The following is a 27,279-nucleotide window of genomic DNA, read 5'->3' as shown; positions in this document are numbered from 1 at the left end:
TTCTCATTGGAGATACATATGCTTTTACGTTCCTAACACATGCACACCCTTGGGGCACCACCCTTTTCAGTACAGTCACTTTAAATTTAATTCAACAGATAGAAGGATGGAAAATTCGGACAGGTCAAAAAAGTTCAATGCTTACTATAAGCATAAAATGGGTTAGGAAAAAAATAAAAATAAAAATAAAAATAATACACGAGTAATAAGAGGTTATGCGATATTTTCTGTGTAACTGTTTTGTCTGGCTTATTTGGTAGCCTGCACCTTTTCGCGTTCATGTGTACTATTTGAAGGACGAACGTGGATTTCTAAGATCGCCCCTCACCCCGATTGTCAGTATCCTTTTAACTTTTTTCCGCATGCGTAAAGAATAAAAAGGGGATATATTATAAAGGTTAAGAGGAACTAACATGGATGACACACATTTTTGAATTTTCTTAATTTTACTTTTTTTCTTTCCATTTGGTAAACGTGTTCCTAAAGAAATAAAGCTATATATTTTCACTCTTTAATAATTTGCTTGGTCATACACGTTTGTAACATTCACTTGGAGGCATGAACGGTATGGAAATGATTACGCGGGGTGGACACACTTGGGTACTTTTTCAATTTTTTGCGTCCACTTTTCATTTTTCACCGTACGCTGCTAAACATTTTGCACTTCACAACAAAAATCGCAACACACAAATATAACTCTCCGAATTTTTTTTCCTTCAAAATTGTGCAAACGAGTTATCAACTTTTCTTGCGGAAAAGGAAAAAAAAAAAAAAATTTCAATTTTCACATTGTAAACTTCAAATTTTTAACTCCAAATTGCAAATTTACCACTTCCAAGTTTCTGCTTAATCCGCGATGTAACTGGGATGATGGTCGATCGCGGGGGCCCGAAATGTCGAAACAGCTAGGCCTCCAAAGGAAGCAATGAGTGCGCGCACGAACGTGTACACATGAAGTGCATACGTTTTCCGTGCAAATAATTACCTTTACGCATGATGTACTCTTGTGTATTTATTTCAACTCCACGTGACGTTTTTAAAAAATAGCAAAATGCCAAGTGAATAACAGCACTGGGTGTTATCCGTACCAGCGGTATTTATTCATTTCCTCTTCGATTTGGAGCATTCCCATTTTGAACTATACAGTATTACATATATACATATATTTATATTAGTACATTCCCGTTGTATACTCGCTGCGTGCGTGAGGCAGTGTACAATATACTTTTTTTTTTTTTTTTTTTTTTTTTTTTTTTTTTTTCACAAAATATTATATGGGGAAAAGGGCTGCTTCGCGCATGGTCAGATATGTGACTGATTTTTAAGATGCCAAGCGGGGGGTCAGCTGGAAAACCAAGTTTCATACATATTAATAATAATACAAATGTGCTGTGTTAATATATGAGGTCCTTTTTTTTTTTTTTTTTTTTTTTGGTGACCGCCAGGGGACATATGAATTTTCAACCCATTAATGTTACCACTTTGGATCCAGATAAGTGCGCATGTGTGTAGTCAAACAGCGACTCATGCATTGACTGAAGCGAACACATTTAAGTGTTAGCCAAGTGTTTAAGTTATATGTTGCATGTGGTAAAGAAACTCTCAGGAAGGAAACAGTTCTTAGCTGAAGAGAGATAAGTACACAATAGCCGCACAAGTGCGCAAGAGTGCATGTCTGTATGTATAGCTACACAAAACAAGTGTAGTGTAATTACAAACGTTTAAAAAGAAAAAAAAAAAAAAAAAAATAGGAGGAAATTAAATCAGACGGACCAAGTGACAGAATGCTGCATAAGACCGAGAAAAACATGATGTTACAATTTTTAAGAAATGGAAGAAATGATACCTTTAACATTTTTTCAAATGTTTACGAAAAAGGTAGAAACAAAATATTCTTAAGGACGTACGTAACAGCTACCCATCATATAGAGAGCTGTATTATTAAGCGCAATGGGCTATTTTTACCCATCATAAATAGCAGCCAGAAGGACAACCATGTTTTCAAAACAAATCTAAGAAAACATTTTGCAACAACGAACGGAAATGCTAATGGCTTATCGGAGCAATATTCCAAAAACGATGTGTCCATTCTCCAGAACTCCAATGTTATCATACTCTTCAATAAAAATGAAAAAGAAACAATAGGGCAGAAGATATATAGGTATTTAGACATAACAGGATTTTTGACAAGATATAATAATAGAAAGGAGTGGATCCTTGATTTAGAACCATATTCAAGATTAACCACAGTCATGCTAACTGAATACGAAAGGAAATTAATGATTTTTTTAAAATTCCATGTTTATTTCCTATTCGTAACTTGCCTATACTTATGGTACCATGCACAGGTTCATTTTACAATGAAGCCTCCATGCCCCAAACCTTATGCATATGGACATTTGGACGGAAGAAAAAGAGACTTTACTTGGCATGGTAAGTTATTTTTTATTTATCCTAAGATGAGATGTAAGGAATGTCGTTGGCTGGATGTCCAATGTAAGAAAGAATGCTTTGAAAAATTGAAACAGGAGGGACACAAGTTTTTTATAAACAATGGAGATCCCCTTTCTGTCCCCAAGACTGTTTTATATCCATCTCATTTTCACTAAATTGTTGAATTGACGTTTGTCCATGCTTTTCGTGGAACTCCCACATGCTAACACGAAGGTATACCACCTTCGCACCTACCACATTTTATGTAAATAGGTACGTGCACGTGTGTACGTTATTTAAAAACACGTGTGCTTCTCAACCAGTGTACATACGCTGTTTTATTGAAAATACGTTTATTTTGGTGGCCTCTGCATTGTGTGATCCCACGCTGTGTGCCATAACCTACAATCATACTTTTATCTTTAATTAGATCAATTCGCTGCAAAATTATTTGACGCAAAGAATGGGTCCCTCATTCACTAGTGCGCGAACTTCTTGTGGTAATGCGCTTGTTTCGATATTTCTTAAAAAAAAGAGGCACACCTGTATAGTAAAATATATTAGACTTCTTAAAGGTGGAAAATGCGTAAAAATTTGTACCCCCCATTTGTGAGGAAGTTAAATGGAGAAACTAATAATATGCAAAACTGCTTACCCCCCCGTAAGTGCCTTTTTTTTTTTTTTTTTTTTTTTTCCCAAGGTACACAGTTCGTGCGCATTTTTTCCGTTTACCAAATGGGACGCAGAGCTTTTTTGAAAATATTTTTTCGGTTCTCCTTTGCGGACCTCTCATCCGATTCGCTCTTTCGAATGGTTCTTTAGAATGGCCATTTTGAATGGCCATTTTGAATGACCATTTTGAATGACCATTTTGAAAAGGTCTGCTCAATTGTATCGCACTCACCGGGAGAAATAATTTTCGCGAATGGCCAACTTCACCCGATGACCCTTTTTAGAACGTATAGAAGTACACGGGTGGGAGGGGAATTTTTTGCCGGTTGAGGGTATCATGCACGCGAGCATGGGTAAGCACATACATGTATATGCTTACACATGCATATGCACGGAAATATGCTACCCCTCGGGTGTATTAGCGGTATGGAGGAAAGACCACTCCATTTTAACAACGCAAAGTGGTAGGCCAATCCTTTCCTCATTTTCCAATGCGGCGAAAAAACCAATTGGTAATTTCGCATCGCCGATCGAATGAGCCATAAAATAAATGGACGACATACAGATATGTGAAGACCCCGATTGGTTGGCAAACCCAAATGGGCTAAATAACCAACGGGGAATGTTGAAAAATTTTGAGGGCATGTTTAACAAGTACAGCGTTCTATATGATGAGGAAGATGAGGAGCTGGAAGAATTAGATCGCTTCGAGAATAGGTTCAAGGAGGCAAATGTGTTCTTCACACATTTCGAGAATATTCAAAAGGACTTAAAAAAAGTGAAGGAATTAGACAAAAATGCAGAAGAAAAAATTTTGGAAAGTAGAAAAATGACAAGCGAAATTATGGAAGAAATGAAAAAACTGAAGAAGGAAAAATATACCATCAGGAAGAAAGAAAAAATGTATGACAAAATTCTAAGGAAATACAGTTTAAGTCCTCTAAGCTATAACAATTTAACGGATATAAATGTTTCGCTAAATATTGCATTTTTTGAACACTTAAAACAGTTTGAGTACACCAAGGAAAATATAATAAAGTTGTTAAACGAGAATTCAACTGATAAAATAAACAAATTCTACTCCAAACATTACAGTAAGATATTGAATAAGGCGTGCAAGAAAATGTGTCTTTATGTGATCAGGGAGAATAACAATAGTTATAGGAAGATAAAGAAAGTTACAGATTTATTGCTCTGCCCAATTTCCGAAGAAAAAGAAAAGAGAAAAATTATTATAAGAAATTATGTCCAGAATTTTTCTCCCTTGACAAAATTGTGCTATAAAATTATTATCGAAAATATGGAATACTTCAACATATGCTTCACCAATTTTTTGCATTTTAGAATAAAATTGTTCAAGAGGAATTACAACGATTTGTTTATGAGTCATGGTAGTAACATAGTCAGGAGGAACAACTCAGAAGGTGAATTTCCCCCCATAGATGATTCGATAGAAATATTTAAAAACTTCTTTTCAACAATATACTACTTAATAACGTTGGAGGATCACTTCTTCAAAATTCTTCTTCTGTTCAATTATTATTATACCAACGTAGAAATCCCATATATAACTGCTCAGCTGGAAAATATGCACAACAATTTATACACGATAATTGACTCCTTGTATTTTTCCTACAGTCATTTTTTAGAAACAAATTTGAGTAGCTACCCGAAGAGTTACGATACATGTTATGAGTTGTTTCACATTGTAGACATGTTCATTTTTAAATTGAAAAAATTTCAAAACAACTGCGAAATAACACAAGACGCCAAAGATATAATTAGAGAAAATTCCATCGAAATGATACGCCTTAATAATCCAGAGTTGAATGATCGTCAAATTAATGGTACCAATTTATATAGTGCAGTCACTCTCCACGAAAATACATTCTTAGAAAATTACAAATTTAATTCTGGAAAGGGAATTCACAGTAGGAACTCCATTAACTCCATTTTGTGGAACTTTTCCAGAAACATCGCAGATGATACCCAGAGTAAACTCCCCAGTGGAGAGCGCCCCGATCAGATGAACGAAGAACAGTTGTTTGGCGGTGAATCAGTGAACAATATAAATACGGAATATTATCAAAAGAGTGCAGATAGAGAAGAAATAAAAAATGTGGGGATTGAAACAAATGTGGTTGAAGAACAAGGATCTCTAGACGAAGCACAAGGTGGAAACGTAAAACGGCACAGCTCCGATGAAATCGCCATTCCTCAACTGGATAACGACACAAGAAGCAACGTGGAAGATGCCCAAACAGGAAGGGGTAGAAGCGAGTTAGGGGAAAAGAACAGCGGAGTAGAAAAATACAACTGTAAACTTCTAAACTATACACAAAAAATACAGAAAAAAATAGAAAACGAATTCATAGCTCTGTGGCAAAAAGACGTTGTCACCTTCTACCTTAGTAAGATCACCAAAGTAGACGAACCCAATTATTTTGATAACACATTGTCAGTTATAAAAAAAATATTCAATGCATTAAATCATGTATATTCCATATACAGAAGAAACATTGCCTTATTTGGTTCCGAAAGCAACGAGCAAAATTTCCAAAACGTCCTCGACATTACAATCAACCCCTTAATAAATAACTCATTGAAAAATAAAAATCAGAATGTAGAAAGAGATTACATATTTATTATAAATATATTTATCTTTATGCAGGAAAATGTAAAAATGTTTGAGGGCTCCTCTAAGTACTACGATCTGCTTGGTATAATTATCCATGAAAAAATGGAAAAAGTCTTGGAGCTTGAAAATAATAATTTATTGGCTTACTTAAAGTTAGACAAAATTAGGAAAGAGGAAGAAAGTAACATAAAGGAGGTAGAATTGATTCTGGAAAATTTTTATAAATTTGCTTTTTCGGAGAACTTTAATGATTTCCCTGTGGTAAACAAAATTCAATCAAGTCATGTCAAAAAGGAAATGCACATGGCCTTATTTAATAACATACATAAGGAATATGTACACTTGTACGAAATGTATTCCAAAAAAGTGAATATGCTTTTTCCGCCCGATCAAATAAAGGATGTCCTTTTGAAAAAATTGTCAGTTATATGATGCACGTCGTGTATAAACAATGCAGTGGCGCGCATATCTTAGTGGACATACTAAAAGAATTGATTTCGTTTAACTATATTAATACATTTTACTATGTTGCGCTTTGCGCTTATAAGGGAAAATTTGCACAAAAAAAAAAAAAAAAAAAAAAAAAAAAAGGAAGCGGAAGCGGAAGACGAGTCAGACGTGAACAAATGGGTAACACATCAGTGGTCGCTACTTCTCACGCTGCACAGCTCTAGGCAAATAATCAGAATGAGCTACATCCACTTTGTGGCGACCTTCCTTTTTTGATTCGTTAAATATGCTACCCCTACGCCTCACTCGATGAATCCCCATTTGATGAGGATTCCTCTGTTTTTTCCTTTTTTCGGCTAAGTAGGAAGCCCAAATTTTTAAAGACATTTGTAATTTGAGATGGCTTACTACCAGGGGCATTACACTCCGTACCCGTTTTGGAAAAGCCTGATGGTTGTTCGCCCTGGTCTTTATTTGGAAAATTATCCGACAGGGAAAACGAATCATCTTCCTCGACTTTATAAGATTTCGAAATGCACGAAATTCTTGACTTTATATGTCCATTTTTAACTGACCAGGCATAAACATTGATCTTTTTTCTTTTCCTAATTTTCGGCTTCTCATCTGTATTATATATCTGTTCATTCGTCTCATCATTAACTTTGTAATAAATGGTGGCGTGTGGAGTAGAACAGCTTATATGAAGAACGAGCATGTTGTCCTTACCCTCCTGTATGGTGATAATTGGAGGAAAGCAAACGGTACTATATTTTTGTAGCTGAAATAGTTTGGACAAATGTATTTCTTCTACATTTACAAAATTTAAAAAATGATAATTGGGGTAATATTCTTGATGCATTATTCTGTCGTTTATATTGTCGCACTCTGGTGGGGCACATGTCGTGTCTGCAATTTTTTGCGAGTAATTTAATAAATCCTGGACATTAACCGATTTGGATTTTTCCTCTACTTTAATTCCCTCCAACCTTTTCTGTGCCAATAACCAACTCGTTTCCATCATTTCTTTTATGTTCAGTAGGAAGTAAAATTTTTCCTTATTGTTTATCTTATCGAAGAATTCTTTGTTCAGCTGAAACTTCTTTGGGTTCTCTTCGTCCTCGGTTTGTTGGTATTCATGTGAGGGGGTTTTTTCCACCTGTTCAGCGGATAGATCATCCTTCCCGTGGACGCCCTCATCGTGGGTATTCTTTTCGTGTGTGTCCTTCCCCTCCGTGTCCTTCCCGTTCTTGTCCTTTTCTTGATTGCCCTCCCTCAGCAGACGCTCAAAATATTCATCATATTTTGGACCCTCTTCAGGCTTGACAATGTCCTTCCATTTGCTTAAATCGTGCTTTTCAATTTTCTCCTTTATGGTCAGAACAACTTGGTGGAATTTCCCTTCATTCGAATATCCACATTCCATTTATTCCGCCCTAGGTGATCATATAATAGGGTGTTAAATATGACAATTGAGATTGTGTAGATGGGCGTTTCCTAATTAATACATGTTTGGATCCTGCTGGTCTTGCATCCCTTCATCTCATTTTGTTATGAAAAAAGTGGGCAGTTAAAAAATGCCCCTTTAGCGCTTTCACTTTTCTTTATACCTTTGCTCCTTTAGCAAATTATACGCATGTTAACATTTCTCCAGGTGTTTGCACTTGGATCTATTTTTGCATGAAATTTTCCATTATTAAATACACAAAAATATAGGGCACACTTCCCCTTACCCAGGTTTTAACAATAGCGCGATTTATACATTTGCCGTTTTTTTTTTTTTTTTTTTTTTTTTTTTTTTTTTTTTTTGCCTAGCCTAGTAGGTTATTTCATTCTCTCTTGACCCGTTCAGAGCGCCACGGCAAAATGCAGATAAATATATGTAATACTTTCATGTATACGTTGCTTTTTTCAAACGCTCACACAATTTGTCCTTCATGTATCTTGCGCAGAATGTCCCCCAAGAGAGTCACTACGAACATAGTCACGTCCTACTTTTCCTATTCCGTAACTGTAAATTATTTTTATTTAATTTTTTTTTCTTTTTTTTTCCCTCTTTTTTGCTTGTTATGAGAATAGGGCGACCACTTCATTTGCCTTTTTTTTCAGTCGAATTCAATATAATTCTAGGCAACTCCCCTCCGTTGAATAGTTCACCTCTTTAACCTTGCAACAAAGCCACTTAACAAATGGATGCGAGGTTGTTGTAATGAAAGGGGTGCGGGCGCAGCACATCGTTCAGAAGGACGCCCACCAGGAAAAGTATTCATAACCATAATCCTTCTTCGTACACTTATGTTGTTTATTTACTCATTTTGTGGGTCATCATAGTTTTCTCTGTTTCGTATAAAACAGGGGGTAGTATTTTTCTCTTCAGTTTTTTTTTTTTTTTTTTGACAACAGGGTAGGACAAGCAATTTTTCCATCTTAAATTCACTCGCCTAAGTAACCGGGAGTTCTGTTTTACTTGTCCCGACCAAGTACCCTTTTTTTTGTTTTACTTATTCTTTTCATTATTCTTTTTTTTTGGCATAATTGGAAATTCTTGCATCAGATATATATATGGGCAAAGTTCCTAAACGATCGTAGTCACGGATGGTTGGATTTTCCGCAGGGTGTCCAACCGATCAGGAGTTCTTCCCCGTGTGAAGCAGCCTTTGAAGGAGGTACTCTTATGGGGCGATCTGTGAACCCATTCTTTGAACCCACATTTGAATCGACATTTGAACCCATATTTTAACCTATATTTTAACCCATATTTGAACCCATATTTTAACCCAAATTTGAACCCAAATTTGAACCCACATTTGAACCCACATTTGAACCTATTTTTGAACTCATATTGCCTTAGCGCTTAAGCGAGGCTCACTGCCGGACGCGCGAATAACATAGCCAAGTCCAGCTCAAAATAGGGCTCCACCGAAAGAGGTTTCCACAAAAGAAAACAGACAAGATACAGAAAAATGGAAGTGTACATACAAATGGTAGGGTGTCACAAGTTGGCAGTACCGCCAACCCTGAGGCTATTTGTGAACGGGGAATTCACACTGTTTAACTGTGGAGAAAACGTACAAAGATTTTTGAACGAGCATAAGTTACATGTCGTTAAAACTAGGAATATATTTTTTACGAAAATAAATCCAGAAACGATTGGGGGGTTAGTCGGTCTCCTCCTAACCATAGACAACATAGCAAATAGTGACATATCCATTTATGGACCCAAGCCGATAGAACAGATAGTTAACAATTTCAAATCCTCCTTTGCGAAACTGAAAAATATAAAATTGCAAGTACACGAATTTTGTGAAAGTCTTCCTATAGTTTTAAAGGGAAACGTTGTTATAACCCCAATAGTACTACAAGAAAAAGGAGAAAATGACATGCCCAATCAGTGCATAAAGGAGGTACATAATATTGAAGGTAACATAGCTCCCGAATCGAATGACTCGCATCGTGAGGGAATGAACCCCTCACGTGAAGGGGGCACAGTAAAGCATGGCTCGTCTGGTGAAAGTCGTTTGGATAATTTTAAGAGGAGGAGGATGGAAGGAGGGTGCATCCCGAATGGAGACAATCACCAGAGTGGCCACAAAAATGGCGAAGCAGACAAGGAAAATACCCCAAGTGGAGAATATCCCCTAAAGGACACTCCAAATGGAGAATATCCCCCTAGAATCCTCCCCGATGAAGGAATCCCTAAGGGAAATCACCTAGATGAGGAGCTTGTTCACCAAGAAAGATGCCTCATCACTACACAAGACGAACGGTATGACAAAGGTACCAAAGCAGAGAAGGCACAAATTAAGAAAAAGTTCAGCACCATTTGCTATGCAATTGAGTGTCCTCAAACAATTGGAAAATTCCACGTCGAGAAGGCAAAGAGATTAAATATTCCACCAGGAAAATACTATGGAATACTAAAATCTGGAAGATCCATTACGTTAAATGATAAAGTAATAAAGCCTGAAGACGTGTGCGATAAAAACATAGACGGAAGGAAGGCACTAGTCATTGATGTAGAGGATGCTGTTGATGTAAAATATTTGTTGGAGGAATTTGCTAGTGAGGGAAATTCTTATTTAAAAAATTTGCAGTACATTTTTCATTTATCTGGAGAAGAAATTACGAATATGGACAATTATAAAAATTTTTTTTTAAGTTTGAAAAATGTGAAAAATATTAAGTGTAATCAATCAAATACTTCTTTGAAAGTATGTCCATTTGTATCCACAGCATCATTGAACAACTTCCTTTCTAAATTATTGCCTACCATTTTTTTGAAGTACAAAGCGGACACCCCCCTGTACGAACTTTGGCACGCATCAGCGGATGATGCTGATGAGGATGGGAGGGAAAGGGGAAAATTGGCTTCACCTGCAAAGGAGGATGGACCCACATGTCAAATAGGGAATTCTTCCCAAAAGGCGAGTGCTTCATATGGTCCTACCGCGGGAGATCCAAAAGAGGTAAAGGAGGAAGTGAATGGGCGGGTGACGGAAGAAGTGAATGGGCGGGTGACGGAAGAAGTGAATGGGCGGATGACGGAAGAAGTGAATGATGAGGTAAATAACGAGGTAAATGCCGAGGTGAATGATGAGGTAAATAACGAGGTAAATGCCGAGGTGAATGATGAGGTAAATAACGAGGTAAATGCCGAGGTGAATGACGAGGTAAATGACGAGGTGAATGACGCAAAAGACCAAGTGGAGAAAGACGCAGCGAAACAAACAGAATGCGAACAAGGCGATTCCTATCTTGTGTACAACCCGCTGTGCAAATTTATTCTGCACCCGTTTCACAAAGTTAGCATAAGCACGGACGAAATGCTGCGCGAATTATATCCAACTATTTTTAATTCTGCAAAAATATCCAACGTATTAAGGAATAATGAAGAATTACTAAATCGATTTGAACATTTTAATAATAAAGCAACGCAGAGTTACTTAAAATATCCTTCCTTTTATTTTCTCGGTACCGGTTGTTCAATGCCCTCAACATTTCGAAACGTTTCTGGTATTATTTTAAACGTTGAAGAAAATTTCAGAATTGTTTTAGACTTTGGAGAGGGCTCTCTCTACCAGTTGTACTGGATGAGCCAGTCGTGGCTTCACTTTTCCAACACCATTAAGTCGATTAAGTAATCCATCTACAAGTTGTAGTGTGTTTATATTTTGTATTTCTCCACAAAAAGTGCTCTGTGTGAATTGTTTAAGAATACATTGTTTGTATTAATTTGGATGAAGTGCATTTTTTTTTTTTTTTTTTTTTTTTTCGTAAAATATTGTTATACCTCCATAGACCGCACAGAAAAGACACATAAATGTACACCTCCTTTTACCCTCATTTCTCCCCTCCAAACTTCAGAGTAGTATTCATTTCGCACGCACACGCAGATCACCACATGGGACTTTACTACCTACTTCATATGCGCAGACTCCTCTTTCCACACCTCGATGACCCCCTCATATTGATCCCGTCAACACTAAAAAGTTGGATGAATTTATTTAATGAACTTTTTTTTGACAAACCAGTGAACGTGTTGTACAATGAAGAAAATTTGGAAGTAAAGGAAAAAGTGGGAGATGACGACAGCTTTGTATTTCTCCGCCCTTTTAAGGTAAGGATATTTTATAAATCTTTTCTATTCCTAATACAGAATTGGATGCGCGTAAACTGGGGCAAGCATTCTACTGGCACCTCCGAAAGGAAGGAGCATAATTTGCTCTGCATAATCTCTCTGCAAAATTCCCCCTCACAGGTTAAGCATGTTAAAGAATCCTATGGCATAAAAATTGAAGGTAAAAATATCGGTTCCGTGGTTTATTCAGCGGACACAAGACCATGCGATAATGTTAAAACTTTCTCCAAAAATTGTGACATTTTGATACACGAAGGTAAGAAAAAAAAAAAAAAAAATTGAAAATGTCAAACCTGTGTAAGGAGGCACACCTATAAGTGGTCTCTACCACATAGCTGGGCAAAAAAAAAAAAAAAAAAAAAAAAAGACCATTCCATTTATGTAAATACCATTGTTTGTTAAAATTCTCAGCCACCTTTGATGACGAATTGCTGGACGAGGCCATTTATAAAAACCACTCTACAACACATGAGGCTATGCAAATAAGTAAGAAAAAAAAAACACACACACACACACACAACCACAACCACAACCACTGTTTTAATGTCGTTTTGGTATGATGTTCCCAATTCATCATCATCATGATCATTTTTTTTTTTTTTTAAATCCTCCACAAATAACTGCAAACATTTACCCCCTGCAGGTCTAGAGGTCGAGTGTAAAACGCTAATACTAACTCATTTCAGCCAAAGGTATCCAAAGGTAATGCTTTTACATAAAAATGAAAAATAAATCGCGCACGGAGCAGATGTGCCCCGATAATGCGCATATACAGACAACTCCCCCCCTAGAGTAATTCTATCAAAATTAAAGGGGTAAAATGCAACGTGTTGCAAAAATTGGAACATACAACAGGGGGGGGGGGGGGGGCGGTTACACTTCTGGTAGATGTAGCCCAAATCAGCAACGTGATGAAAATATATACACAATTTTCCTTTCCTATCATATGGGCATCACGCAGTTATAATTAAAGGTGGTCCCAAAATAAGTTATTTCATTAAAACATAATATGATAACAGTTATAACGTGATGAAATTTATAATAACAAAAAAAAAAATTAAAAAAAAAAAGAAAGTACATACATACGTATATATGGACTTTCCCCACATGGAGGTGTTGCATGGGGAGGCACTAATTCTCAGAAGCTAAACAAACTGGCATAACGAGAAGGGCGCCACTTAAACGAAAACCGCTCCTTCGCCAGATATAGCTTTCAAATTTATTGCATAAAATTATACATGTAGATAATTTACACTGGGCACCATATATCGTAAAACACACATAAATGCAAACACAAAAAAAAGAAGCAGAGCTTTCTTAATTTTAAGAATAGCTTAGCAGGGGGGGGATAAATTTAGTGTATGTAAACCTCTCATTAATTAATTACTAACAAAAAATGTTAGTGGAGCGGAAAACTGTGCAATTTCTTTAAAGCTGATGAAGGCAAAAAAAAAGAGGAGTTATATTAGGCTATTTTTTTCACTAAGGAAAAGAAATTAGCTGAAAAAGTGAATACGTAAAATACGTATGTACATAAACAATTATATATATGTGTGCACACTCATGTGCATCCGTTTGTCCCCCTTGTAGGCACCGAAATTAAACAAGTCCTCTTCCTCCGAAATTAACGAAATTATGAATAAAACAATTTACAGCTTCGACTACATGTGCATTCCTTTAAATTTAATAAACGAATTACCTCATTATTTCAGCATTCTATTAAATTTATTGGAAAAAATATTCTAATTACAGAGGGAAGAAGAAAAAGGAAAAAAAAAAAAAACACGCATATGGGGAAATTCCCCCGTATATACGTTAATGTGCTTATAGACATGTCATTTGACAAATTATGGAGCGCAAAGATGTACGAAAAATAAGCTTAGTAATATCTAAAACATCCAGTTTAGTTTTACTCAATAGAAACTAATTGGTAATGAGAAAAACATAAAAAAAAAGTTGGCAAATGAAAAGAAAACGTAAAATGAAATTCAAAAGAGACAAAAAAAAAAAAAAAATGAGTAACACAAGGAAGGGAGCGTATTTTCTGTCCACTTAGGTGGTTTTTCCCTCCAAGTTAAAATGTGTAACATTCGCACAATGTGGGTGTGTATGTATAAATATGCACATACGGCTTGGCCTGTACTTCTTATAATGTTGGTAAAGAAAGGGGCGAAGATGCGTAACTGCTTTATTTTATTTTTTTTTTTTTATTATATATTTTTTTTTGTTGTTTACACTTTTTCGAATTAGAAATGGTGTAAAGTCTCTTTCGTAATGTTAAACTACTTTTTAAAATGAATGTCGTTCTCATGCAATTTGTTCATGTCGCAAAATTTATTAAATGCTCCGCTGTTGGCTGAAAACTGATTATGGACGGTTTTGAAATTTCCCCATTTCGTCAAATAAAATGGTTTGCTAAACTTTACCGACTTATATTCTTCCTTCACCAACCACTTACTAATATTCCATCTTGGGGACATGTGATATCTCTTTAATCTACATTAATAAATTATAACATTAACGAAAAAGAAATATATAATTTTTTTTCTCTACATGAAGAGCACATTCACTTGTTCGCACATAACTATGCAGGCAATTTAGAATTGGGGGATAAAACAATTTTTGTACAAAAGATGGTTTGAGGGGAGTGGAAAGAAGGTGAAAATACACAGATAGATTCAAACAGATTGACAACGAAGTCAAGCAATCACATATTAAAACATATGAAAAGGTGTAAGCATGGCCGAATATATATTTGGTTATGTTCTATGCGTTAAACGTATAGTGTAGTAGCAAGAGTTTAATATATTAAATTTGTTATTTACTTATAGGTCCATGAAGAGTTCCATCTTGAAAAGTATACTTTGCTTAAATTACACATTTTAACAAATCCGTAGTAATGTTTAGTACTTATGTGGTGGATAACTATAGGACTTCTCACTGGTAATTTATTTTATTTTACGCATAAAAATCGTTTCGGCACTCGCACTCTTCTCTTCTTCTCCTCATAAGACAATACTCCACATAGAATCGTATGGGCGTAGAAATATATGGGACGCAGTAAGGCTTCCTATTCCTGTAGTACAATACTGTCCAAGTCCTTATTTTTGTGTATTCTCCTTGAATTAAAAAATATCATTAATACTTACAAATCTGATTTTCTTTCCTTAAATTGGAGAAAAATATACAACGGGTGTGGGGGTGGGAGCGACGTCACCTTTATAAGGCTACCATTTTTGATATCTTATATTAAAATAAAAGGGTAGAGACAAAAAGTAAGTATAATAATTTGTATATTTAATCAAATCCGGGATCTGATTTCTTGTTTTCTTCTGTTACAAATACGTATAATATAATAAATACGTTAAAATGAAATGGGAAGATATAGAGATATATTTATGAAAATATATCAAAGCAACATCTTTCTTAAAGCGCTCATTTTCTTCCTTCTTGGTTATACTATGAATACAGTCTTTTATATTTCTGACATAATGTCAGCTATATTCATATTTAAAATAGTTATATAAAAATTGTTTCATTTTCTTGTTTATATATTTTAATTAAAACATTTTTTGCTTTTTTTTTCCTTTTTATTCTAAATAAGATGTATTTATTTTAGAATATAATGAGAATAAACAGGTAAGGGGTTACTTTTGGGTTATAGATTTGTATTTTGCGAACGCAAAAAAATAAAAAAATGAAAAAAAAAATGAATATTCATTTACGTGCCTCTTTTTTTAATTTTAAGTGATTCTTTAGTTTGTTGCTTTACAAAATTCGTGACAATTCAAGTGGGTAAATTTTTTGAGTTTTTATTTTTACCAATATATGTAAATATATATATATATATATATATATATATAACATAGGCAATATGTGCTATTTTTTAACTATGCAAAAGCAAGCAAAAAGAATGATTGTCAAATGCCTGGAATGAATGTTTTTTCCTGACGTTAAAAATAACATTCCGCATCAGCTCACAACTCAAACTTATTATTATTCTATTTTAAGCATTTTACTCGTTTACGCATTTAACATATTACTACGCGCCATGCCATTTTACATTATTCCAATTACGCATTATTACACTTTATGCGTTTTTCTTAAAACGGAACTCTGAAGTGAAAAAAAAGTTTAATAAATAAAAAACAGCATGAAACGGTTTTCCTAGCAAAATATAAATTAATGACAGTTCAAAAATTATTTCATTTTATTACTTTGAGTTCATTCATGTAAAAAAAAAAAAATCCTCCGCAATGCTAGCTTCTGTTAAATTTTTTTTTTTTTTTTTTTTTTGACGCATAGCAAAATTAAAGTTTAATGGGCATTTGGGGTCAATAATTATTTTGCAAGGTTTTCGCTTAAAGCGCGGAACATTCATATTATACACATGTATAATATACATATATATATATATTATGTACATAACATGTATAAGTATAACTGTGCGAAATTAATTTTTTCTCGCTTCGCCGTGCTATCAAACATCCCAAGAGTTCACTCAAAACAAATGATATACCGCTGCTGAGCACTTTACGTTTGAAAGACTTTTCACGAGCTACTGCATCTTATGCACATGTACATCTCGAGTCATATGTGCACGAGGCAGTATTACTTTTTCAGGCGGTGAGAAAAAATCTAACAATTTTTAGAGAAACATGCCTTTTTGCCATGCATAATAAAGTTCACGTTAACGTTTTGAAAAAGACATTATTTGTGTAATTTCCGTTTTACACTATTTTAGTAATGTACCCTAACAATTTTCTTGCTAGTGCTAAAATGGCGCAACACACAATAAACATGTCTATTTTGACAAACCAATTTGATAACGCCTTAGGCAAATATGAAACGGCGTTAATCCGCAACCGCTCTGTGGAACACCCCCTGAGAGTTAACATGCGCTTGTAACTAGCCTAACTTTTCATGCTTTAAAATTTGCCTTTCTAATGCCACTATCATGTGTTTAATTTAGCCCTCAATGGGAGTATGTATAAATATGTGGGAACCGTTTTTCTTCCATTTTTGTTTGTTCACAATTTAACTGCAACGGAGGCGAAAAACAGAACACACATTTCGTTTCAACTGGAAAGGCTTTTAAGAACCGAAAACGGTGCAGAAAAATTATTAAAAATAGGCGTGTCTTGCCTGTTCCTTTTTTTTTTTTTTTTTCCGAGCACAAATCGTTGTGATAGAAATTAAACATTTTATGAACCAAATAGCTATTTTTACAAAAAAAAAAAAAAAAAAAAAAAAAAAACAGCCAAAAGTCAGGTAAAAATCGGGCAAAATAATTGCCAAAGGAACAGTTAAGAAAATCAGCTGCGATAAGAAGCGCGATATTATTCATCGCATTTTTCCCATGTCAGTGAGATTTATACTTGTACATCTGGTTGCACCCATTATGTGTACAATCTTGCCAATTGTGTAATGGCCAAATGTGACATTTTTGAAAATTGATTCACCGACGTGAACATCATTATGTGTTTATGTGAGCAACACAAAATTTAATGTTGTCTACATTTTGTCTTAAATTTGATCAATTTTAAAATGGACACATTGTTCGGAAAATTTCGCCTCAGTGATGGCAAAATTGAAACATGAAAAGAAAGGTCGCTTGAAATCCCCCCATACTTTGTATCAGTTTTGTGTGGATAAATGTGTGCAATTCTCCGTTCTTACCATCGCGAAATTTTATGTACAATTTATAGCTTTCTTATGATTCATTAAACTGTGAGGGTAACATGTGCCAGTTTTATATAGTTCACGATAGTTGCTTCACTTTTGGGGGCCCCAATGCAAAAGGGGAAAGGTAGTTAAATGGCGAACAAATTGTAAATAAACATGGCAGTATTCTCTCTGCGTGAAATCACATCTCATGTTTCTTTCAAATCGTAATATAGCACAAGACGCACTTAAGGAACGAACTAAACAAACTAATTAATAACAGAGGAATTATAAATGTGCGAACCGCTTAAGCAATATACTTATGTCCATTTGAGCGTTAGAAAGGAATAATATGAAAGAGTTTAAATTTGAAGCATGATGTTAAAAGGGCCATAAACCTTTTTGCAGTAGACAAATGCAAGCATGCTATATACTGCTTAAGAACTTAAAATAGCCATGTTTACCTTTTATGGGAAATTAAGTGAATTGAATTATTTTCTCTGTATAACGGGCAAACTTTAGCTTTTGAATTATGATCAATTATCTATATTTGCGCGCTTCCGCTATTTCGCACTTTGCCTTTGACATTTTTGAGTGTCTCTCTCCGCGGTTTGAATTCTATAACATGCATAATTGTGCGCGGATGCGGAACGCAGGGGCGCGCCATATCCCGCCCGTACACTTTGAGTACACGCACAATTATGCACTTATATATGCTTGCGCAAGACTACGAAGTAACATTAAAAATGTAGTTAGCACAAATGGTGCTGCAGTATGTGATCGATCCTTTCTCTGCTCTTTTCACGCGAGCAAGCATCTTGTGAAAAGTTTAAAATGTAACATATGTGTGTTATGGCATGGAGAATGGGTCCTAATAATTTCATTGGATCTCCGCTTTAGATAAGTGGGAATGCGTTATAGCGGAGATATAATTGTGTAATAGTATAGGTGCACAATTATTCAATTATGTAGTTATCATCCCGTCTTGGGGTAAGGTATTATGCATGGGAGTTATTCTTCCTAAATCTTACGATTTGTTTTCGCATACAGAAAGAGCTGATAGGTATAATAACCCTTTCGCTTTAAAATGAATTATGTCTATATTGAAATACATGTTTACCAATTTTTCATTACCTTATAAAATGATTACTATAAGAGAAAAACTACAATTTTTTCTGTTGTAAAACTTTACGCTAAAGTTAATTATTTTCTCTTCCATTGCACAGAATTGCTTGTCTTCGTTTTTACGCTCTAATAATTTTCTCTGACCATTTCCTATGATTCTACAAATAACTGCAACACAGCGTAGTAAAAAGAATGGAGCCATTTTTTATATTCAGCCAAAAGCGGGGCAACGGGACCAAAGCATCATAGAGGAAGAATAACCCAATTTAATAGAAAGCACACAAGTGTGTATGCATATATGTACCAAGTAGGAATAACCTCTCATGAAGATTGTCGCTGTACGGTATATCTCACGGGTTCGAGTATATACAAGTACTTGAATGTATGTGTTCGATCAAGGGCATTGTTAAAGTGAGTAAGAAGAGCACTTTTACTTTGGCAACTTGGACAGATGTGACACCCAGGTTATCACAGTGCCCATTACACAAGCGCACCCATATGTATACTTGCATATATATATACATGGGTAAGCATGTGAGGGGCTTCAAAATGAACCCCTGTCCAAAACAGCCATACCATTTTTACCCTCAAGATGTACACTCCTCAAAAAAAAAAAAAAATAAATAAAATAATAAGAAAACATGAAAAGTGGGTTGATGTCTATAAACGATGTGCTCTTCCTAATGGTAAACATTTTCAAGTACTTCCTGATTGCTCTGAACGGACTGTACCTGTATAAGCTACCAAGCAACGCAAAGGAGAACATTGACTTTGTGAGCGCCAAAATATGTATCCTAACAGGCGTTACGATAAAAATTATTGTCATAGCTATATACTGCACCTACTTTATGGACACTTATATGTTCAGAAAATGCAGGAGAAATCATTTTTTAAAATTATGTAACTTTAGCAGTGTAAGTAGGAGGGGAAACATATCGGTGTTAGAATCTGACGACTTTGAGTATAAAAAGTTAATTAAGAAATTTTTCTTTAAGAAAGTATATTATTCATTAAGGAAAAAACATAAGAATATGGAATTGTATATGCTAAAAATTTATAACAGTACATTTAATTACTACTTCTGTAACATGAGGGATGTGCTTTACGCATTCATATGGTATATCAGTTTATACTACTGGAGGAGAGATACATATGACAAGATGTGGAATTTTGACAACATACCGACATACATTCATAACATTTTGATTGTCCTGTTGTCCTCGTCATACATCGATTTAGTGATGGTCATCCTGAGTTACAGCAAGTCTAAATATTATGTGATGAAGTCGAAATTTCTAATAGACGCGTTTTTCAGCGCACCAAGTGTATTCTTCTTTTCCAAATATCTTTTTGTTCTTGACAATAAGATAGACATATACTTCATAATGGGATTTTTACGAAATATTAAGATATTTCTAAATGTGTCCTACGTGAGAGTGGAGCAAAACTCCATCTTAACAAATACAGAAATTAGAATCGTTCGAATTGTGTTGGGAGTTCTTTTGCTGTGTAACGCCTTCGCCTCAACCGTTTACACAATTCAGGCGATTCATCCTTACAATTTGGAAAACGGAAATTTTTCCTATTTTCTGAATACCTACTTGGATTATTTTTACTTCTCCATAATTTCCATATCTACTGTTGGATATGGAGACATATTTCCCATTAACAAATTAAGCAAAGTAGTTTGTATCATTTTTATATTCTGGACCTTCATATGGGTTCCAATACAATTCAACGATTTGATTATTTCCATTTTCTCTAAAAAGAAAACGTATGGTAAGCTTAGCATGAACAGTCAGAAGTTTATTCTGCTCATTGGAGAAGTGGAACCGCAAAAATTAAATGTTTTCCTTTTCGAGTCTATTGCATATGGAAATAAGATAAAATTTCATATCCTTACTACTTACCCTATAAGTTGTTACAAAGAACAAATAAAGATAGCAGATCACTTCTGCATATCTCTATATATTAAAAGCTACGATTTGAATGAAAAACAAAATACAAATTTGCTCTACAGCATCAACGCCCAGAATGCGTATTACTTATTTTTATTTTCTGATAAATTCAATAATGGGCATTACAACATTGACACAAAATCATTTACAAGATTATTAATTTTGAAGAAATTTCTACATGGAAAAAAAAACGCTGTCATCGAATTACGAAATAAAAGTGTTTCTAATGTTGTCAAGTCTATTGGATGCGAAAATTTTATCATTGACAATTTGAAGCATTCCTTAATTGTTAAGAATGTCAAGTACCCTGGAATTATTACCCTAATTTTAAACTTGTTTACAGCATACAAATATGAGCCAGAGTGCGAAGAGCTTGACGATGTTCGTGATTCCTCCTGTTTCAAATATATAAGTCAATATATCAGGGGATCCAGAACAAAAATTTTCTCCTTCTTCGTTCACAAAAATATGGTTGGACTAAAATTCGATAAATTATTTTACAAATTGTATGAGTCCCTTGGCATTATTCTAATCGGCGTCGAAACGGACAACGGGATGCTATCCCACATTAGGCGCAATTATACTGCACATAAAGTGGCAAACTTCCTTAAAGGGAAAAAGGCAAGGAGCGGAAGATTTAAAGTTGTCTTCCTTAACCTGTTAAGAAGGTATTCTCATTCATGTAACCCTGTCTATATACAACCACCGTTACGTGAACAGAGGGGTATTCTAAATAGCAGTCGAAGTGGTCACACCACGGGTAGAAGAATAAAGAGAAGCTCAATGGAACGATCTAATTTGTTAAAAATGAATCTGGATTATCAAGCCAATAGGGGAAAAGGTAATTCTAGTAACCTCATCGGTGAATGTGGAACCTACCACATCAGGGAGAACAAAGTGAAGGACAACGTGCTCCATAGGAGAAGAAAAAACAAATATGAGAGTATCTCCAGCGAAGGAAATATTTGCATAAACATTAGTAGAAGCAACATTAGAAGTAACAAACTACGGGAGAGATACACCACCAAGGAAGAGCCACACATGGAAGAGTTAAAAAAGTGGGACTACAACATAATTCACGCCAAGACGAATAATAAATGGGGATACGACACTAACATAAGTAAAAACACGAAACAATTAAAATGCTACCTCAATCTGTTGGGGGCAAATTATTCCATGAGGGAAAATGACAAATGTGTAGTTATTGCCAATTCTAAGAAGGTTATTAAATACCTGTCCATGGCAAAAAGCCTCTTTTGGTTATTCGAAATTAAGAGTAAAAAGGAGAAAAACATTTCTTACGATTTGAAGTCAGTCATAAAAACTAAGAAATCTTTTAATAAATATTTGACGCCCAATTTAAGGAGGAATATGCCAACCATGTCACCTGGGCATAATGGAAACCTGGTCTACAAGGATGCAAATTTGATAGCCATAAACTACCACGACTTGTTTAGTAGCTACAAAATTTCGACAGCTTTTTCGAAAAGGAATTATCCATTGGGGGAAAGGAGGAACACGCTTAGATGTACGGGTGGGCACGATTCGCGAGATTCGCACGATTTGGTATGTTGGGGAGATATACAGGAGAAATGTGTTAAAAATGGGGATTCTCAAAAAGGGAATTATCAAGATGTGACGAATTGTGATAGATCCACTCACGCTCCCCCCTATCATAATAACAACTCGGTCCTTAACGGATGTAATTTTATCACTTGCATTCCAGACAGATGTAATATTGACACTCGGATGGACAGACACAACGAGGGGAATATCCTCGTGGGATCTTCACGTTATTTGGAGAGAACCCCCGGGAAATTCCACGTAGGTAATCCCACAAGCAATCTTGTTTTGCCTTACCCAGAAGTTCATACTTTTGAAAATGCGATAGACAAGGCTGTATCGAAGAACAGCTATGTAGACCCCCAAAGGGTACCTCCATATCATACGGAGGTTCGGAAGAAGTATGGGTATTATTTTATCCACAAAAAAAAATTGAAAAAAAAAAATTATTTAATTAATTACGTGAATTTTTTAAAAAGAGAAGAAACAGGAAAGGATAAAGTTACACAAAATGGCCTTAATAATGCCCACAAGGATGGGATCAAAGACGCCCTCAGTGATAACTTCAATGCTACCTTCAAAAGCGCAATAGCATATTCGTACGAAGAAGCCTGTGAAAAGTATTTCCCCCGAGGGAGGAGGAACAAATTATTGCTAATAATAAACTTCACATCAAATACGATGGAGTTAATCAAAATGTTGAATCATAAGTGTACGTATAACGTAGTTATACTTACGGACGAGGTGCCAGTTATCAATATGTACGACTTGTGTAAGTACAACGTTGTGTTCATAAAATGCAAGTCTCTGGACGACTACAATATATTAAAGGCTGGTCTTATGCAGGCCTATTACATCATAATTCTACCCACAGACATAAACAATGCAGACGAAATAAACGAGACAGACATGAATAATATAATATTAACAAGGAAAATGATCCACTTAATGCGGAAAAGAAAAAAATCCTTTTACATAAATAACATAATGACAGAGTTGATTAACCCCTCTAATATTATCTTTTTGGAGGAAAATAAAATGATAAAATTAAAGGACAACAAATCTTCGTACAGTGATTTTTTCCCTTATGTAAATTGTTGCCGTTTTTATTCAAGCAATTTAATCTGCGAAACCATGTTGTACAATTTTATGGCGCATCATAAAAGCTTCACCAAATTTTCCGTTTGTAATGACACATTGGAAAGTCTCATAAAACACATGAGCGTAATTTATGTATGCGACTTGAAAAAGTACTTTGATTTTTCTTTTAAAAGGATAAGAACCTTCCGTGATCTGTTTTATTTCTTATCCAAGAAGAATATCACTGCTATTGGTTTGTATAGGCGCGGTGACAGAAACATCCCCTTCTACGTTTACACAAAGCCGAGCGAAAATTGCGAGCTCAAGCTGGACGACATGGTATACGTTTTGTAGGCACTACTGCCCTGTCTATTTCTGCGTTTGTCGGTGCTTCTATGGTTTTAGCTTAATGTTTTTTTTATGTTACAGGTTTTACATTGCCATGTTTTATTTTACTCCATTATATTACTCGGTTTTATTTTATTTCACTTCATTTTTCTTCCCTTGCGCTGGAGAGTTTTTCACCCTTTGTGCGCTAAACGCTCTCTCAATCCATTTGTCCTTTAAACAGTTTGTGCAAAAATTTTTACCACCTTTTGTCGTTGCCCCTTTTTAAAAAATGCACACCCTTTTGTCAAACTTTTTTTCATTCCTCACTTTCCTCCGCTTATGAATTAGCTAACCCCCCAATGGGCTGTACAAGCAATTTAAAAGTTGTCTTTTCTCCAACGAACAGGGACTATACCCTTTCCCCCTTTTTTAACTCTCTACATCAGCTACGTGACAAAAAGAAAATATAGCCATTTTTTCCTGAATATGTACAATTGCATTTGGAAAAATATGGAAACCTCCCTTTAGGGGAAGTTTACTTATTCAAACGACATACCATCATTTTATTATTTTATTTTTTTCCTTATAAAGACTTAAAAAATTTTCAAATGATGTAAAGAAGCTGTTTTTCCTCACAACAATATTTGAAACAAAAGTGGAATTAACAATGTTTAAAAATATATATATATATTCGGAAAACGAAACTTTCCTTTTTAATAACGCAGACTGCTCAAATGCATGGAAACTGCTTAGTCTATTCCTGGACAGTCTGCCCCCTTATCAGAGAACACATACTGACCCTTTCGAATCGCACATGGTATTTTCACAGAGCATTTTCCTGTAAAATTCCAAGTTATTTTGTGAAATGATATCCCGGATGAATGCCAAGTACTGATAAAAATCGTCAATCACTTCCTTGAAATCCTCATCTTCGTATTTTTCTCCTTTGTTCTCCACCCCAGTGGTGTTGAAGTTAAAGTTATTCACTGTTATACTGTAGTCTTCTGCTAAATTTTGCTTCGTTATAATTAGAAAAAAAAAAAAAAAAAAAAAAAATCCCATTTAACCCCTCAAAGTGAGAGAAATTATCTCACACGCGTAGTCCTTGTTAAGGAAGATGCATCATGTACATATTTCTCCATACAAATATTTAGCATTCTTTCCTACCGCGCATCTAATCCTGTACTTATTGAAGCTGTGATGTATGATGTGCAAAATGTTGTAGTATTTCTTTTGTTCATTTTTGCATATCCTCAATCTTAGGGAGATATAAATATCATATAAATTCTTTTCATCAGGGGTGAAATAAATTATCTTCTCCTGTCCTTCGTTCTCTAGCATAGGAGCCTGAGGCAATCACGACGATAAATTTTTATTTCTTAAAAAAGGTGTAGCATCACTGGGTACATTTATTCTTGTACACATGTGTGAATTCTTAGAACAATATTTATATGCTCCGGGGCTGACCTTCTTGGGATATTTTTTGGAGTAGCTTAGAAACCCTAGAACTTGACTTCTCTGCAAAATGTGGAACCCATATTTTTGGTATGGTTTTGCGCAATTAATTTTTTTTGCATTCCTCTGTTTTTATTTGTCCCCATTTTTGCCACCTGCTTGGGACGACGGGGTGCCTGTGGGACACCTGAATTTACAAATGCACAGTGCATTACCTCAAGAAACGGGATGGTGAAATTTACCGCGCTCTCTATTTGAAAGGAAAACAAGATAACACGGGAATATTTCAACTTTGCGCATGCTAAGGCATCCTTCAAAAATACATGGCGCTTTCTTTTGATTAGTCTATTCTTGATATTCGGGTAGCTAATGGTGTAGACATTGAATTGCAGATCCTCGGCGACTAGAATGTTTTGAGGGAGTATATTGGGGGGGGGGGGGGGGGGGAGTATAGCCCAGAGTGTAAAAAACGCAACGTCTTGGGGGGGTGCGCAACGGAATAGTGCTTTGCACCCATTTTGTACAAATGACTCCTTAGTAAGTCCTACTTTTGGCTACTCTCGAACTCATCCAGTCGTCCGTGCTCATCGGCCCAAAAAACACAACGTTGTATTTGCTGTCTTTAACCAGTTCTAAAGTAGAATAAGTAGTGCGAATTTTTTTTTTTTTTTTTTCTTTTAAATTATTATATTTCCTTTTTCTTTCTAGTTTGTTACTTTTTTTAATTGATATTCCTTCATATTTACACTGCAGCGCGCTTCGGTTGTTCACTTTGCAAAAGATGAAGAAAAAATAGCGAAATGGGGGAGGGGAGATAAAATTCCATGGGTGCAACTTAAAACATTGTGGGGGATAGGAGTGTATACACACAACTGTATGGGAATGTTGTAATTTTTTTTTTTACTGTTAATAACTGCCATTATTAGAACAATCATGAAGCCAAAGAAGGCACATTGGATGGAGCTGATAATTCGTAGCTGAGGAATAGCAAATGAGTAAATGTGACGAGGGGAGGAATGGAAGGGAAATTAGCACAACGATTGACACATGCGCTCAAATCTTTTCACATTATCCCCTACCGATACAATATTTTTATTATTTCTCTCTTTACAGAAGGATCCAAAAATTGAAGCTAAAGGGGGAATAAAAAAAAAAAAAAATGCAAACACATCTGAGTGATTCTAAAAGACAGTAAATAAATACTTTACAAAATGTTAAAAAAAAAATGTGTGAACGGATTTATGATCACCTATGACCCATCCTAAATATGGGAAAAGGGAGAATCCAGAGTAGTAAAAAATTCTGACACTAACGTGGAAAAAGGAAAGAGGAAGAATATAATTGGGGTTAACAAATCTAGGAATATAAATATTCAGGTATGTGCACACGTATCTGTATATCCACCCCTGCTAATGCTACACAAACACAACTTTTTTTTTTTTTTTTTTTGACTTCCATTACATTTTCTCATCTCTACTAATTGTGGGACAAAAGGGATTTTTAAATAACCAAGAAAAACTGAGATGATCAAAAATTTCCAGTAAATTTTGTACCTCCTTATCGTATTTATTGCACAATTCATCGATGCCTTTAAATTTCATTTCCTCATTTTTTTGACTTTCCGATCTGTCCATACTTGGAGAGGATTCGTAATTTAATTGTTCCAGTGTAATTGAACTTCTTATATTTTCTTCCTTATCTGTAATTTCATCATGCATCGAATTTTCTCTTCTTTTCATTTCATCACAGTTTCTAACGCTACTTTTATCTTCTCTAACATGAGCACTGTCCTTGGGGGAGGAGGCATAAGTGATGGTTTCTAATGTTCCTGATTCTTTTATCTTCGTATAGTTGACTTCTTCTCTCCCCTTTTCGCTTATTTCCTCTACACATTTCATAGCCGAATCTTTCTTCGTGAGCACACATTGTCCTTCCATTAACTCTTCCTCCTTGCCCACCTCGACCTGTTCATTTTCCGCCACCTTTGATTTTCTTTTTCGAATCATGTTTTCCCTTTTACCTGTCTTACAATGTGTATGTGTATGCAATTATACCATTAAGTACGCACCGGGAAAATGCCCTTTCTGTGAAATGACCGCTAGAGCACCCTCCGAAAAGGAAAACAATATAGGAGTCTATTTTTCGGGGATGTGTCGAAAATGCAGCGACGTTTTTTTCTGATTAAAATTTGCAACATTGAGAATTTCTATTTTTAAAATTGTGTAGCATCTATGTCTAGTAGTTATAAATAACTTTTAACAAAAAAAAACGAATTA

The 27,279-nt window shown here is 35.2% G+C and overlaps 7 protein-coding genes across 7 annotated transcripts; 4 read left to right on the top strand and 3 right to left on the bottom strand.

Moving 5' to 3' along the window:
- Nucleotides 1-1,784: 1,784 nt before the first annotated feature.
- Nucleotides 1,785-2,609, top strand: PKNH_1216500 (cytochrome c oxidase subunit ApiCOX25, putative; the record flags this gene model as incomplete). Its single annotated transcript, XM_002260180.1, has 1 exon — nt 1,785-2,609. The coding sequence occupies one exon, from the start codon at nt 1,785-1,787 to the stop codon at nt 2,607-2,609; it is 825 nt and encodes a 274-aa protein (XP_002260216.1).
- A 1,118-nt stretch (nt 2,610-3,727) lies between these two features.
- Nucleotides 3,728-6,175, top strand: PKNH_1216400 (conserved oligomeric Golgi complex subunit 6, putative; the record flags this gene model as incomplete). The annotated part of the gene is made up of 1 exon (XM_002260179.1): nt 3,728-6,175. The coding sequence occupies one exon, from the start codon at nt 3,728-3,730 to the stop codon at nt 6,173-6,175; it is 2,448 nt and encodes an 815-aa protein (XP_002260215.1).
- A 313-nt stretch (nt 6,176-6,488) lies between these two features.
- PKNH_1216300 (mediator of RNA polymerase II transcription subunit 4, putative) lies at nt 6,489-7,616 on the bottom strand (the record flags this gene model as incomplete). The annotated part of the gene is made up of 1 exon (XM_002260178.1): nt 6,489-7,616. One exon carries the CDS (start codon nt 7,614-7,616, stop codon nt 6,489-6,491), a length of 1,128 nt encoding a protein of 375 aa, XP_002260214.1.
- A 1,537-nt stretch (nt 7,617-9,153) lies between these two features.
- PKNH_1216200 (ribonuclease Z, putative) lies at nt 9,154-13,574 on the top strand (the record flags this gene model as incomplete). The annotated part of the gene is made up of 6 exons (XM_002260177.1): nt 9,154-11,327; nt 11,555-11,807; nt 11,949-12,084; nt 12,240-12,314; nt 12,472-12,530; nt 13,419-13,574. 6 exons carry the CDS (start codon nt 9,154-9,156, stop codon nt 13,572-13,574), a joined length of 2,853 nt encoding a protein of 950 aa, XP_002260213.1.
- Nucleotides 13,575-14,110: 536 nt separating this feature from the next.
- PKNH_1216100 (conserved protein, unknown function) lies at nt 14,111-14,709 on the bottom strand (the record flags this gene model as incomplete). Its single annotated transcript, XM_002260176.2, has 2 exons — nt 14,111-14,324; nt 14,654-14,709. 2 exons carry the CDS (start codon nt 14,707-14,709, stop codon nt 14,111-14,113), a joined length of 270 nt encoding a protein of 89 aa, XP_002260212.2.
- Nucleotides 14,710-19,258: 4,549 nt separating this feature from the next.
- On the top strand, nt 19,259-23,572 carry PKNH_1216000 (potassium channel K2, putative; the record flags this gene model as incomplete). Its single annotated transcript, XM_002260175.1, has 1 exon — nt 19,259-23,572. One exon carries the CDS (start codon nt 19,259-19,261, stop codon nt 23,570-23,572), a length of 4,314 nt encoding a protein of 1,437 aa, XP_002260211.1.
- A 756-nt stretch (nt 23,573-24,328) lies between these two features.
- Nucleotides 24,329-27,009, bottom strand: PKNH_1215900 (conserved Plasmodium protein, unknown function; the record flags this gene model as incomplete). The annotated part of the gene is made up of 10 exons (XM_002260174.1): nt 24,329-24,565; nt 24,716-24,895; nt 25,016-25,066; nt 25,219-25,406; nt 25,552-25,635; nt 25,720-25,773; nt 25,908-25,980; nt 26,083-26,135; nt 26,253-26,311; nt 26,465-27,009. 10 exons carry the CDS (start codon nt 27,007-27,009, stop codon nt 24,329-24,331), a joined length of 1,524 nt encoding a protein of 507 aa, XP_002260210.1.
- Between the last annotated feature and the right edge of the window lie 270 nt (nt 27,010-27,279).

The sequence above is a fragment of the Plasmodium knowlesi genome, assembly GCF_000006355.2.
Source record: "Plasmodium knowlesi strain H genome assembly, chromosome: 12".
Classification (NCBI taxonomy): Eukaryota; Apicomplexa; class Aconoidasida; order Haemosporida; family Plasmodiidae; genus Plasmodium; species Plasmodium knowlesi.
The sequence above is the reverse complement of the archived record's forward strand: the minus strand, read 5'-3'. Positions and strand labels throughout refer to the sequence as shown.